Source organism: Apostichopus japonicus, chromosome 8, assembly GCF_037975245.1.
Source record: "Apostichopus japonicus isolate 1M-3 chromosome 8, ASM3797524v1, whole genome shotgun sequence".
Lineage (NCBI taxonomy): Eukaryota > Metazoa > Echinodermata > Holothuroidea > Aspidochirotida > Stichopodidae > Apostichopus > Apostichopus japonicus.
In genome coordinates, this window is record NC_092568.1 from 29,905,033 (window position 1) to 29,920,976 (window position 15,944).

The 15,944-nt window shown below is 36.2% G+C and overlaps 1 protein-coding gene across 1 annotated transcript in view; it reads left to right on the forward strand.

Annotated features, from left to right (window-relative positions):
* Positions 1 to 15,301, forward strand: part of LOC139971505 (EH domain-binding protein 1-like) — a 74,921-nt gene extending 59,620 nt beyond the window's left edge. Inside the window, exons 19-21 of the mRNA XM_071978049.1 lie at positions 5,799 to 5,872; positions 6,682 to 6,796; positions 11,854 to 15,301. Coding sequence (XP_071834150.1) covers positions 5,799 to 5,872; positions 6,682 to 6,796; positions 11,854 to 11,935 — 271 coding nt within the window. The 3' untranslated portion in view covers positions 11,936 to 15,301. The remainder of the gene's footprint in view (positions 1 to 5,798; positions 5,873 to 6,681; positions 6,797 to 11,853) is intronic.
* The last annotated feature ends 643 nt before the right edge of the window (positions 15,302 to 15,944 follow it).

Below are 15,944 nucleotides of genomic sequence, written 5' to 3' on the forward strand. Positions count from 1 at the left end.
TCCCATACAGTGAAACAGTAAACATATCATGTATATATATTGATATTTCTGTAATATATATAAACTTATATTGTAACTTTGTAGTCTGTACTCCATTCGCCTCTGTTCCTTTTTCTAAATATTGACCTTTCATAACATTTTACTTAACAGAATTCATGTGTTTAATATTAATTATATACTTATTTAATTACTTATTAATTATTAATTACTTATTAATTATATATGAGATATGTCTTTTAATACTGAATTTTGGTAGCATCAATACACAAACATGTATTTTTTTCTTGATTCACTTTTATAGTAAAAAATAAAAAAATAACATGAAGGATGCTTGAGTAAGTCTGTTACTAGGGCATGTTTGACAATGCTGTTCTGTCATGTGACCCTCCTTTTTGAAGTTTGAGAACCAACAGAGTGCTACAAATTTCTCCGCTGGTTAATTACTTTACGATACTTGTATAAATGTATTTGGAAGTTATGTGGAGCACACCGGCGGATACAATTTACACATGATGACCAATTTCAAGTTCTGTAGTAAAAATATTGTCATAGTGTTATTTGACACTCGAGTAAGTCTTTTACACGAGCACGTGCGGCCTAGTTTGGACAATTGCTCTATTTAGGAAGGGCCTTTATTCGACGAGGACACTAAAGAGGAAATAAAAACCCTGGTTGGTTGCAGTTACAATCTGTGTGATTTGTATGGTGTGAAATACTCCAGACATGACTCTTTCTTTTTTTGTGAATGCCGAAAGAAGAATTAAAAAAAAATGGTCGAAGAAGCAAAAGAAATACCACCGATTGTGGAGGGAAATGTCGAGCTGCTAAAAAAGTCAGCATTGCATTCAATTTTCTTACGACAGCAGGGTGCGAGAGCGGAAGCAACATATTTTATTAAACGGAACACCTGCAAAAGAAGAAGAAAATAATCTAATGCGATTGTTATTGGCAAGAAAATCTCTCCAAGAAGAATGTTTCTCGGAGAGTAATTAGGGGGTTCCCTGCGGTGGGATATGGATGAAACCTCATGCTGTAGAAAATTAGTTTGGAAGTAGAAAGTAACGTCATGAAGTCAATACCAGAGGGTGCCAGATGTAAGATGAAACTGTCCTCAGGGGTCCAAATTTTTGCAAAGAAAGACCCCCATTTTTTTTACCTTCATATTTCATGTTCCCTCTTTTGGTGGTCTTTCTTTCTTCTCTCTCTCTCTCTGTCCTTGTTTATTGGTTTTTTGTTTTTTGTTTTTTTGGAGAACATTAGATGACATTAGCTTATTTTGTTGTAGGTAACTGTTTCCCCACATATGGCTCTTTTTAATTTCAAATTCATAACTATTCTATGTGCCATCTGTTGGGCAGAGTACAGTAGCTTCACAGAAGGTAGCTTGCAAGACTCAAAAGATTTGAAAAACTATAACTATTTTGGTTAAATGTACCTCATAAGTTAGGATAGCAAGGTACCAGGAACTTATTTCTGTCTAGTATGTATGTACGTTGTCATAATAGTTTTGGTCAATTCTCTTAATCACAAAATTGTCTACAACTTTTGTTTGAAACACTGGTAACAAATGTGCTCTGTTACAGCTCCCTTTTGTTCATTTCTCTTTGTTTTGGTGGGGGTGGGGTGGGGGTGGGGTGGATTAGGCAGAGTTATACCCCTGTGTTTATTTACCCCAAAAGAAACTGGATAACACTTTTAAATAGATGTGTTTTTTTGGTTTTTTTGGTATGTATGTTGATTATTTTACCTATGAAGCTCTAAACAGATTAGATCAGTAGTGGCCCCAAACTTTGACATACTCAAAACTGCTAGAAGTCATTCTGTTCATGAGATAATGTTGTTTTTTATGATAACTTTAGAAAACTCCCCCATTTCAGGGGAAGTGATTAGAATTCATATTGTGAATGCTAAATTTTGAACATTTGAGATAAGATTAAATATCAATTTGTAATTATTACATGTATTCAAGCTGCGGGATATCTAATAGTGAAATTGTATTAAAACTTTCAAGCAGGATAAATACATGAGTGGCGAGAATGCATGATGAATATACCTATGACTCATAATTTATGAGTCCTACTTTCTTTGTCATGAATGGTAGATTGCAGAGTTGTAATATGAGTACAACTGAAATGAGATATTAAGTACAAGTTAGATTTTCCCTTGGTATGATGAGTACAAGGATCTTAAACTGGGAGTAGTCATTATTGGTATCTATACTATGTATGTAGTAGTACAAGTAGAGTTGTTATATGAGTACAACTTAAACAAGTACAATATGAAGTACAAGTTAGATTGTCCATTGGTATGATGAGTATAAGGATCTTAAACTGGGAGTACTAGCATTTAGTCATTATTGGTATATATACTATGTATGTAGTAGTACAAGAAGAGTTGTTATAAGAGTACAACTTAAACAAGTACAATATGAAGTACAAGTTAGATTGTCCCTTGGTATGATGAGTACAAGGATCTTAAACTGGGAGTACTAGCATTTAGTCATTATTGGTATCTATACTATGTATGTCCATGAGTGGTACAAGTACTGGAACTGTTTGATGTGGGCGAGGTATTAGACATCTGTGGCAACAATAATGCAATGAAATGAACAATAAACATAATATATTTTGTGTTTGTGAATTCATTTGCAGGGGACTTTGGGGGTGGGGGTTGGAAACGTGTAAGCTTCCACATTGTCAGAGAACAATTTAATGTTGAATAGGGAATGCAATGTTACAACACTATCTATTAACTTGTGATCAAGTGGTGTTTGTATAATAATGTCACATTCTAAAAGTAAGCAGTATTTTAAATTAAAATTTTCAAGTTTATGGAATGTAACATCCTGGATATATTTTTGTGTGCGTGTGTGTGTGTGCGTGCATGCATGCGTGTTTCTAACTCTCTGATAGTGCAGTAAATCATACCCCAGTGGTACAACATTATTTTTACCTTGTCGTTGTTCACCTGGGAAAGATTCACTTGTAAATTCAGATGCATATCTAAGCGAGGCTGAGTTTGTCAAAATATTCATGACTCCTTTGAGTATGTCATAAAAACTGGACTGACCTGCTGTTGGTCACAGCTTGGTGCATTCCTACCTGCGATGAGGTTAAAAATGTATTTATATGGATAGACCGATCCATATCTAACCACGCCTCTGGTTTGTGTGAACCTCTGATGCTATCTGTAGTTATGCAAGCATTTGGGTGGATTTCATCCTTTTTCTTTCTTTTCTAAAAATAAAATATAAGAAGTTGTATTTGCTGATATTTGTAGTAATAAGCAGTATATACTTAATAAAGCCCTCTTTTCTCTTTTGTTGTTTACAGAAATCATAGAGATTCTTTTATTGACGATTGTTAAATGACTTATCATGTGATTAAGTTCTTTATGTCTACTGGCAGAAATCTGCCAGTTTTTGTATACTGGCAAATGGCAAAATCTACTGGCATTTTAATGTAAATTGCCTGAATTTCAAAGCCTTGCTAATTGTATGGAATAAGGAAATTTCTACCAAATGTTTTGTTTTTCCCTGTACCTTGTACCTTTCCTCCTCCTTCATGAAGTGGCCATACTATGTTAAACAGAAAGACCTTCAGTACATACATGTATGTCTTTGCTTAGATCCTACACTATCCTATCATTCAATAAGGCGTTCTCATGTATGGACTGTATTAGGCAAATTGACTTCAGTGGTCGGTATGGTTACTATGCCCAGAATGTCACAATTTTAGCCACTTGCAAAAAGTGCCGGTGCTTAAATAATCTACTGGTATTTTCTTGAATTACAATTCTTTTGAGAGGAGCCTAGTCATATTTGCCGATAATATGCAGTAATAAGCCCTTTTTGGTTAGTGCAGACGCCATAGAGATTCTTTTACTGACGATTGTAAACTGTCTTACTGTGTGTTTAAATTCTTAATATCTACTGGCAGAAAATTGCCAGTGCCCTTGTTTTGTTTACTACTGGCAAATGGCAAAATCATTGAGCCTGAATTTTGAGGCCTGGTGACAGCCCCATAGTAATTTCAGTATTTCACAATCTGAATAAAAGTTCATAAACATTTTAATCGCTACACAAAATTTCCCGGTAGAAGTCTTTTTTTAATTTCATCTTTATTACATTTCACTCATTTTTTCACCATTATAAATCTGAAAATATTGATAAACAGCAAAAAAGTACCACATATACAAAGACTAAGAAGCATAAAATTACATACATTTAATATATTAGCTTATAAAGATAAGATTAAGTAAATGGTTTAATAAATGGCAAAAGTCTTTAAGTTACAACAACTAGTCTACAACAAAAGGTTCAAGTGCTTCTGTTTAAATAAAATAAACTTCTGAATGCTCATATTCTATATTTTGATAGGATATGAGAATTTTGCATAAATTTCTATTGGCATTTAAAACTAAAAGACTCTCAAGTGCAGGATACAACGAATGTCTTTCAGCGTTATTGATCAACTCTGCTCTTAGCAGCGGTATTTATGACTTCATAGCTACAGATAAAACAGATCTATATTAAGTATATTGTCCAATACCCAAGCTATTTTAGTCTCTAACTTTGTGTCTAACTTTTTGCAACATATAATGATACCATATGTACAGTGTACTGTATAGATGATGTGAGGGTATAAATAACAGAATTAGAAACATTCTTTGCACCTTGATTAAAGAATGGAACAACGTAGGCTAAGCTCAACACAATGTAATATTCTTTATTCAATACTCAATATATGTGGCATGAAAAAATTGTCGGATTCTCGATGTATTCTTCGACAGTGGAAGATTAAGAAAGAATTTCTTAAGGAATAATGAATTTAAAAAATTAGATAATTTTTTTTTTGTCCTGTCAACAAAGTTAGAGAGGAATTTCCATATCATTTATTTCCTGTTCTACCTCCCTAGTTAAAGATTCTTTATTTATTTTTTTTCTCTTCTTTTTTGGTTCACTATATTTTTGTCTGGTCTCTTGTGCTGTAGGGTGGGTGGGGGTGTATGGTAAGGTGTGGGTTCATAGTCTCTTTGTCATTTAAAAAAAATTTTTTTTTTAGGTTCTTTGGCTAGGACACCTGTTTGTTACTCTGTTTCCCTGTTTCAACTACTTCCTTGTATTTTTTCAAGGGGTCTTTTTTTCCCCCAAGAGGACTTAAAACACAACTAAGTCACATTTTATACTTCATCTGCAGTTTCCTTGACCATTTTTTTTCGGCATTAGCTTTGTTTGCTACCTCTTTTTGTATACATTTATATTTAGTTCTAGCTCTTCTATTATTCCCCAAACAGCTAAAGAAATGAAATTAGAATAAAAGTCTCAGATTTCAAAGAATATATACACCAAGAAACAAGACCGGCTCTGGTCTGACTCCCATGTTGATAGCTTGTCTTTGCTAAGATATAATGTTTGGAATTGATTCATTTCATTTCATTACATGTCTAGGATATCTTTACATTGTGCAATTCATTGGTGATCATGTCATACATCATGGACAATGAATCAGGCTCTATGCCTTTCATTGTTTTTTGGCTGATTTAATAAGGACTAATTTACATCACATTCTAATTTTGATGGGGATACTTGATTGATAAGTAACCGTAATACCGAAAGCAATCATCGATATATCGGGACAAAAGCCTCTCCACTTTTACATCTTCTTCATCAGTCCAATAGCCTTTATTTTATTAATGTAGAAAGTTTTTTTAAAAAACAATGTGACTTTTGTCTAAAGTAAAGGTTTTCCTTTATATATCTCATATTTTCCTTTTCCCTTTCCACTTTTGCTTTTTAGGGAGAAGGAACAAGATTTAGAAAGAAAATATGAGTTGTTAAAGAGGGAACTCACGATAATGATGGCCATTGAAGGTAAGCACAACAAGCCCAAAGATCATTATTGATATATGTGGTAGAGATAACTGACGTGAAAAGTTTCTGAAACAGCTAAGAAATATCTTATACCATTTGGAAGATATGGTCATGAAGTGTTATTATACCTATTTTAAGTTCCTATCAAACTCCTGCAAGGTCTTTAACCCTTTGCTCATTTGACCTTCAAGTTTTCCCCTCTTAATATATAAAAATTTAAAAAGGTATGCTTCCCTCCTCCCCCCCCCTCTCAAACTTAAAAAAATTAAAGAAGAAAAACAAAGCAAAATCACTTTAGATTGCTCTGGAATACAAAACCCAACTTTCTTTGGGCCTGCTGAGATAAAGAATTTCAAACGTAACTGCTTTTCATGTTTTCCCGGTCAGCTGTAAGCACTATGGTTTATATGTATTCTTTTGATATCCGTGAATTTATATGTTTAATGTTATTGAAAAAGATCTGTTTACAAGAATTTGACTATGTTGAGGTATTTTGCATATTGTTTTACCAAATGAAATTGAATGTAAAGATCATTTGCAATAATTGTCCAATTCATAAAAATAAAATGCAAACCATCCTCCCCCCCTACCATCCCAGTCAACTGTACACTATGGGTACATGTTTTCTTCTGACATACATTTATTATTTTCTGTTATAAACTTGGAAAATCTACTCACAGTAATTTCAATACAACGAGGCATTTTAAAATGTATTTAAGTAACTGAACGTGTATGTTTGATTAGTCTATTCCAATTATTGTTCCCATTAATCAAAATTGTATTGTTTCTTTTCTGCATCTTAACTACAGACTGGCAAAAAACCGAACAGGAACGACATAGAGAACAGCTTCTACTGGATGAAATGGTTATCATGGTTGATAAGAGGAACGAACTAGTAGAGCAGCTTGATGCTCAAGAAAGAGAGTAAGCATATACACCCCTCATCATACCTTTGTCCCCCACCCCCCCCCCCCCATTAGAGAACAGCTTCTACTTGAGGAAATGGTTATCATGGTTGATAAGAGGAACGAATTAGTAGAGCAGCTTGATGCTTAAGAGAGAGAGTAAGTATATTTACCCCTCACCATACCATTGGCCCCACCCCCCCTATCCCTCCCTTTTGACCCTACCCTCCCCTCCCCTCCTCCACCATACAGGACCTTGTCAGAGTCAACAGAAAGTTTTTTCATTTTGATTTTCAAGACTGAAACCTTCACCGCATTGTTTTCAAGTTCTAGTTGTAGTAGATTTTGTTATTGTTATTTAAGATGTAGTGTTCAGCAATAATATGCAAAACAGAAGCTTGAAGATCTCCTTTTACGGTCGATAAGTGTTTATGCTTCATTTGCATAAGTGAAAAAGGAAAAAAAATTCCTCCGATCAAATCTTCCATATAAAGTCATGTCTAGTTGCTCTTCATAGTCCTCTCGGGAAGTTTTGTAAACATTTTATTTTTATCAAAACATTTTTATCTTGCTGGGGTTTTGGGGAGGCAGTTGGAAGTTTTAGGGAACACTTGTGAATATTAAACTTTTATGAAAATTCATATCTAAATAAAAACATGTTTACAAAGATGTTTTTCCCCTTTCCCTAGTTCTGGAGAAATATTACAGCAGGTTTAATACGCTACCCAGACTACTATTTATGGTTTTTCATTATACAAATGTATATCTGTGCAAGTCTATTCCATTTTGTTGGTAAATTTTATTAATACTGTTATTAAGGCTTCTTAACTCACCAGCTCTTTCTTTACAGTCTTTCTTTCATCGTTGATACTCTCTGAAATTTATTTTTCAGCTCTCTTCTTTGGTAACCATATCAATGAATCATACAATATTGCCCACCCTCCCCTCCCTAACTCTGTTACAACCCACCCCACCACCCTCCCCAAATCTGCTATAACCCACCCCACCGCCCTCCCCAACTCTGTTACAACCCACCCCACCACCCTCCCCAACTCTGTTACAACCCACCCCACGACCCTCCCCAACTCTGTTACAACCCACCCCACCAACCGCCCCAACTCTGTTATAACCCACCCCACCAACCTCCCCAACTCTGTTATAACCCACCCCACCAACCTCCCCAACTCTGTTATAACCCACCCCACCACCCTCCCCAACTCTGTTACAACCCACCCCACCACCCTCCCCAACTCTGTTTTAACCCCCCCCACTACCCTCTGTAACTCTGTTATAACCCCCACCACCACCCTCCCCAACTCTGTTACAACCCACCACACCAACCTCCCCAACTCTGTTATAACCCACCCCACCACCCTTCCCAACTCTGTTACAACCCACCCCACCTTCCTCCCCAACTCTGGTATAACCCCCCACCACCCTCCCCAACTCTGTTACAACCCACCCCACCAACCTCCCCAACTCTGTTATAACCCACCCCACCACCCTTCCCTACTTTGTTACAACCCACCCCACCTTCCTCCCCAACTCTGGTATAACCCCCCACCACCCTCCCCAACTCTGTTACAACCCACCCCACCTTCCCCCCACCACCCTCCCCAACTCTGTTATAACCCACCCCACCAACCTCCCCAATCTGTTATAACCCACCCCACCACCCTCCCAAACTCTGTTACAACCCACCCCACCTTCCTCCCCAACTCTGTTATAACCCCCTCCCCCCACCACCCTCCCCAACTCTGTTATAACCCATGCCACCACCCTCCCCAACTCTGTTATAACCCACCCCACCACCCTCCCCAACTCTGTTATAACCCACCCCACCACTCTCCCCAAATCTGTTACAACCCACCCCACCTTCCTTCCCAACTCTGTTATAACCCCCCCACCACCCTCCCCAACTCTGTTACAACCCATCCCACCTTCCTCCCCAACTCTGTTATAACCCCCCCACCACCCTCCCCAACTCTGTTATAACCCACCCCACCAACCTCCCCAACTCTGTTATAGCCCCCCCACCACCCTCCCCAACTCTGGTATAACCCACCCCACCACCCTCCCCAAGTCTTGTTTTATTCCCTAATTCTGTACATCAGCATTGAAGGAGTAAAGGCGAGTGGTGGCTGATTTTAAGACACTGATTTATTCTGTGATAATGACAAATGTTGAAAATCGTAACAAATTATGACCATGAACAAACAACATCGACCAAATCTTTAGAATTACCATTTTTTTTTTTTCGTGGGCTCTCCATAAATTTAACAACATGTTAGAAGGAAAGTTCTCTCAACTTAGAAAAAGTGCAGACAAATCGTCACAAGTTTCAGTTTTCTGAAATTTTCTGTCTCGTTCTTCTTTCTCTTCCCCTTTCTTCCCCTCTTAGATATTTATTTCGGCTTAAGGACAACTTGGCCTCAAATTGCTTTGTGCAACAGGGGGTCCGTACTTTTGACTAAAAGTTGCCGACATGACTTGTTAAAATATTAAAATTTTTGTCTTTGGAAAAGATATGCCTTCTTCATTTTAATCACATAAGAATGCAAATATACGAGCAGAAAAGAGCTGAAAATTTACATCCACTTTCACTCATCAATATACAAAAAGTGTCGGAATTTCTCACTCTCCACGACTCGTGCTCTTAACTTGAAACATTATGTTAGATTGTTTTTTCATTTTGCCCAGAATCAATACTATTATCAGGACGTCCGCGTGGTCGATTGATTGCGCTTAAATCTGAGCCGAAGTTCTCTAAAAGCTGGTGGTGGCCTTGTCGTTCCTATTAAATAACTCATGAAATATTTATCTCCACCTAACAATAGGGCTTGATATCTACCCAGGTTGTATTTCAGCAATGCTCTCAAAGCATCTATATATATCTATATATATATATCTTTTACCCTTTTTTTTTTTTTTTTTTTTTTTTGGTAAATTTTATGCAGAGAAGTAATTTTACAAAAAAGAAATTATGAAATATTCATAAAGGAGGACAGGTTTCTTGAACATGCATTATCTTTGCCAAGTGTGTGAGTGCTTGTTTTTTTTTTATTTTGTTTTTTTATGCAATGTTGTTTAAGTGAGGATTTTATGTATTGTTTTCCTTAGTATAGTTAAACAGATATCTGTTTGTTAAAAACTTTGATAAGAAAAAGAAAAGAGACAGGTTAGGAAGAAAGGATATTTCAATGTTAGCAGTTGATAGTGGAGTCAAGCAGATGTTACCAAGGGAACAAGGTTATATGAAAACCCATTAGCATGACACATGTAAATTAAGAAGAAAGGATATTTCAGTGTTAGCAGTTGATAGTGGAGTCAAGCAGATGTTACCATGGGAACAAGGTTATATGCAAACCCATTAGCATGACACATGTAAATTAAGAAGAAAGGATATCTCAGTGTTAGCAGTTGATAGTGGAGTTAAGCAGATGTTACCAAGGGAACAAGGTTTTGAAATCCCATTAGCATAACACATGTAAATTAAGAAGAAAGGATATTTCAGTGTTAGCAGTTGATAGTGGAGTCAAGCAGATGTTACCATGGGAACAAGGTTATATGCAAACCCATTAGCATGACACATGTAAATTAAGAAGAAAGGATATCTCAGTGTTAGCAGTTGATAGTGGAGTTAAGCAGATGTTACCAAGGGAACAAGGTTTTGAAATCCCATTAGCATGACACATGTAAATTAAGAAGAAAAGGATATTTCAATGTTAGCAGTTGATAGTAAAGCAGATGTTACCAAGGGAACACAGGTATGAAATCCCATTAGCATGACACATGTAAATTAAGAAGAAAGAATATTTCAGTGTTAGCAGTTGATAGTGGAGTTAATCAGATGTTACCAAGGGAACAAGGTTTTGAAATCCCATTAGCATGACACATGTAAATTAAGAAGAAAAGGATATTTCAATGTTAGCAGTTGATAGTAAAGCAGATGTTACCAAGGGAACACAGGTATGAAATCCCATTAGCATGATACATGTAAATTAAGAAGAAAGGATATTTCAATGTTAGCAGTTGATAGTAAAGCAGATGTTACCAAGGGAACAAGGTTTTGAAATCCCATTAGCATGACACATGTACATTTTTGTCTTGGAAGAGAACATTTACTCAAACCCTTGGGAAAAGCACTCTTGAGGTTTTTTGTTTTGGCTTCAAGGTTTACTTGAAATATTTTTGGCAAAATTTACCAATTGCCTATTTCCTCTACTACCAGAGCTTATTAGAATGACTGAGTATTCAGTTTATTAAGTAATTGGCTTCATAAGTCACTAAATAATTAATAGTAATATCTTCTTAAAGTTCTAAAACTCAATTCTTATACAAGATGGCACAGTTAGAAACAGTCAGAAATAGTAAGCCTTATGTCAAGCAAAGGTGTATTTACTTCAGTGTGTTAAACTTTTGTTTCCTCTTGGAAACCATTGAACTTGATGCAAAATAATATTAAAGCTTCTTGTGTGATTTTGCTGGACTACATTAGCATGACATATATTATAAACCTGGGTTCCTCATTGTTCCCTTATGGGGTGTAGTATGGTGCGACCAGAAAACAATAAGCCTTTAAACACCGTCATCAGCTTAATCTTGAGCGGAGAGGTCGATATTCAAATTAAGTGTACTTTGATGTCAATATGTGTCTGGAAGTAGTAAACATCTGTTGGTGACATTAATGTGTCATACATATGTGAATGATATTAATATGTCAAACATATGTGAATGATATTAATATGTCAAACATGTAAATGATATTAATGTGTCAAACATATGTCAATGATATTAATGTGACACACATGTTAGTGACATCTAAGGTTGCGATGTGTCATAAGAAGATGTTGGGGAAATTTTGGGGAATTTGTTAATGTTTTTGCTTTCTGATTCGTGTTAACAAAGGGGTCTTACAATTTGCTGTATGTTAATAGTGATAGTAGTAATAATAATAGAAAAAAATAATAATAATAATAAAATATTCATAATTTACAAAAATATCCATTCAAGTCATTTTCCAGTTGATGTTGTTGTATTATCCTTTTTTCTACTTTTTTGTCTCTTCTCTTAAAGATTTGAGGAAGAAGCCAACTATTTTGATAAAGTCTTACAAAGAAGAAGACAGAAGTCGGAGGAAAAATGTTGCATCCAGTGAAGAAAGCTCCAGATGGTGGGAGGATGACAGCAGCAGCTACGAGAGGATAAACTTGACCTCATCCAGCTACTCTTAGTGTCGCCATGACGATGACTGACCTCGTGTCTGGCATCTCTGGTCCATCTTAAACGCTTTTCAAATATATTTACTGCAAAAATAAAACAGATGCACTCCAGAAATGGGGGGAAAATAGACAGCGCAAAAAAGCTCCTTTGATCGCTTAGTGAAAAGGAAAAACGCTAAATAATTCATTTGCTATCATTTATCACCGTTTAAGTTCAAAGCTTCGGACTGGGATATTTGTCCGATCGCATATTTAGCTAAAATATCTATAAACTGTCACTTATTCACAATAACTGCTCTCTGTACATGAAAGACCAACGTTTCTGCATATTATGGTATTGGTTTCATATCAAGTTTTGGGTATAACTTGGAGCTTGAATGTGATTGTGGTGGGGGAAAAGTCGTTCAAACTTAAAAAGAAAGTTAAAGATTTGATGTAAACAAAAGAATTTGAGTAAATAACATTGATTACATGACTACTGTTGAACATGGCTGCCTATCAGTAAATGTAACCTCGTCTGGATATGTCCATCTATTAGGGATAGATCCACCTAGTGACATCTTTGATGTCCCAGTAACAGTATATGCGACTACACAGTGCAGTATATAGTACTATGGGGTGTATTGGTACAGTACATTACTGCACTGTACCACTATACAGTACAGGGAGAGTTCCCACAATGGAACAACATTGAAGATTCCACCAAATTCATCAAGCAGTCACTCATTAACCTACATTTGGTGAAAACAATAGGTGTCTTAGTTTGATCTCTTGCCATTATCATTTTGAGTAAAAAAAAAAATGCGAACCATACTCTGCTCTAAACAGAAACTTTTTCTTACAAATTTTTCAACATAACGTATCATTTTGTCTTTGATATCAATTCTGTGAAGTAAAGTATGGCGCCATGTCATTCTAGATGGTAGCATGTTACAAACTAGCCTAGCGTGTCAGCTATCATGTGGTATGTCAGGCATGCTAGATGCTAGCGTGTTACAAACTAGCCTAGTGTGTCAGCTATCATGTGGTATGTCAGGCATGCTAGATGCTAGCGTGTTACAAACTAGCCTAGTGTGTCAGCTATCATGTGGTATGTCAGGCATGCTAGATGCTAGCGTGTTACAAACTAGCCTAGTGTGTCAGCTATCATGTGGTATGTCAGGCATGCTAGATGCTAGCGTGTTACAAACTAGCCTAGTGTGTCAGCTATCATGTGGTATGTCAGGCATGCTAGATGCTAGCGTGTTACAAACTAGCCTAGTGTGTCAGCTATCATGTGGTATGTCAGGCATGCTAGATGCTAGCGTGTTACAAACTAGCCTAGTGTGCCAGCTATAATGTGGTTTGTCAGCATGCTAGATGGTAGCAGCTATCATGCTAAGATATGAAAATGGTCATCTACAGTACAAATGACTTTCATAACTAGGACACTGCAGTAATGTATGGCTTACTGTCATCCCGGATGCTAGCGTGTTACAAACTAGCTATTATAGTATCTGTCCTGCCAACTACCATGGTAGATACTACCATACTAGATGCCAGCAAACATTTTAAGATAGCTAGCTATAATAAAAAAAAGAAAAAAAGGATAATCAAAAGTGCAAATGACTTCCATAACTAGAACACTGCAAAATAGTGAAACAGGAGGTTGGTTCTGGGGGACGGGGAGGGTGGAGGCAGGGAAAGGGGAGGGGAGGGGAGTTGTCATGATAAATTACATAATTTAATCAACTATAGTTCTAGCCACAATATTGATCTTTCTTTAAAAGGATTAAAATGTTAAATCGTTTCAGCCATCAAATCACAGATACAGTTTCAATCCTTACCAAACTATTATAGCTCTAATCCGAGAGGATAAGAGATAATCCCGCCATCTTTATTAGATAATGCCTCTCTTTATATTAAATAATCTGCTTCCATATTAAATTTGTATCATTTCTCTTGAGCGTTGACTCCAACAGAATTGGTTTTCATTGACTAAAAGGACTGCCTTTGGAAACTCTAGAATATGTTTCATCATCCAGAAAGATGTGCGTTAAGAATTTAAAATAACATTATGTCCCATAGTGGCTGATCCTTTGGGAGAACAGCCAACCTACAAAAGGAGAAGCTCTCTGAAAGCTATCGAATATGACAACGACGATGAGGAGATTGATCATGGAATATTTACTCTGCAGAAAATGAAACTGTGTTAGACAGTGACTTGAAACTTTGAAGCGACGATTGTATACATTGATAGTTACAGGGTGCATAGCAGTAATTATATCTCTGTTAGTCTCCAGTGACTGTGGATCAATGCTTCATGGAAAACTTGCAGTTCTTAAGTATGAATTTACAGAGATACCAGCAACCAGTGTCCAGTTTCGCTAACGTTGGCTGAAAAGAAATTGATTTTTTAAGTAGTACAGCCAAAAAGTTTCCAAGAAAGTAGAGACTTTGGTTAGAATAAATAAGTTACCAGAGGTAGCAAAGGAGGAGGGTTAATTAAGGAGGGGTATAAACATCAAGGGGTAGAGGAACATGACCGCAAAAGTTACCTGAAAACTTTCCAAACTGGATCCTCTCTGCTATTCGTACTAAACTTTCAGTATTTGAATGTGCATTTGAATGAACATTATAAAAGTTACTCCTAGTTGGGGTGTAAGTGTATTCATAACCAGGATTAAATTGCTTGGTTTTCTCCAACACTGTTTAAATATTTGTAAGCAAGACATTTTTCATTGCCAGCGTAATGACTGTCTCACAAACTAAAGGAGTTGCTCTTGTCCTTCATTAACAAGAGTAACGTTGGTTCACTTTTAATTTACTTTTGAGTGTGCCTAACTTCCGACACAGTCCTTGTCACATGTGATTTGGTACAAACTACAGTTGCAGTGTATAGTGGAATTGTAATCACCCATTTGTTCAGTCGTAATTTTATAATCATTTTTTAAATGGTTACAACTACTACAATCAAATCAAGGATAAAATCCGATTGTAAATTGGAGCTGTTCCACAGTTGTTGCACGTTTCTGTTTGTGTCACTTCCCAGAATTCGATGGCTTTTCGAGGTTTGAACACCCATACACCGTTGCTATGGGAGACGTACTAGCTAAAAAGTATACTGTTTTTACAGATCGAAATTGGTTTGAATATTTAATGACCTGTTCTTTTTCGTGTTATTTGGTACATTTATTTTTGTTGATTTAAAGTGAAGTTTTGAAAATGTTTTTGTTGAAATATTGAAAATTTAACAATGTCTTATACTGTAAGGATGATGACAGTATTTACCAGCAATATTTGCTGTTACCATGGAAATATGATTTTTTTTAAATAATAATTCACTTCTTGGTTGGCACTATGACAAAAATTATTTCGACAAACATGCCAGGGATAGCTTGAAAGGTAAACGAAACAAGATTTTTTTTTGTTAGTGGGTGGGGCTGGGGGCGGGGGTGGGTCGAAGGTGGGAATGAGGTACTGGGACTTCTTCGTAAGCGTCTCTCCCGTATAGGCCAGAGTCGGTTGTTACATTAATGTCTCTTTTAGCAAAACCATTTTTGTCATTTAGAATGTTAGTTCTCCTTTCTGCTGTTGCATTCTGCTAATAATCTAAAAGGATAAAAAATCTTCATAACAATTTTCCTTCATGTTTGAACATTAATTTTGGTTGAGGGGAATAACATTCATGATATATATATATAATAGTCTAGCATATTAATACCCTGTTCACGTACATTTTAAAGTCACATTGACTGGTGCTGTGTACAAAAAAATTGAAGCTCAAAAATTATGGCATTTTGAAAAGAGAATTGTTTTCTTTTCTGTTACCATGGGAAATGGTACTTATACGTTTTGTAAATTCTAATTATAATACAAAAGGCTATGTTTTCATAATAAGTATTGCGATAAATGAAAAAATGATAATAATAATAATAGAAGAAGAAGAAGAAGAAGAAGAAGAAG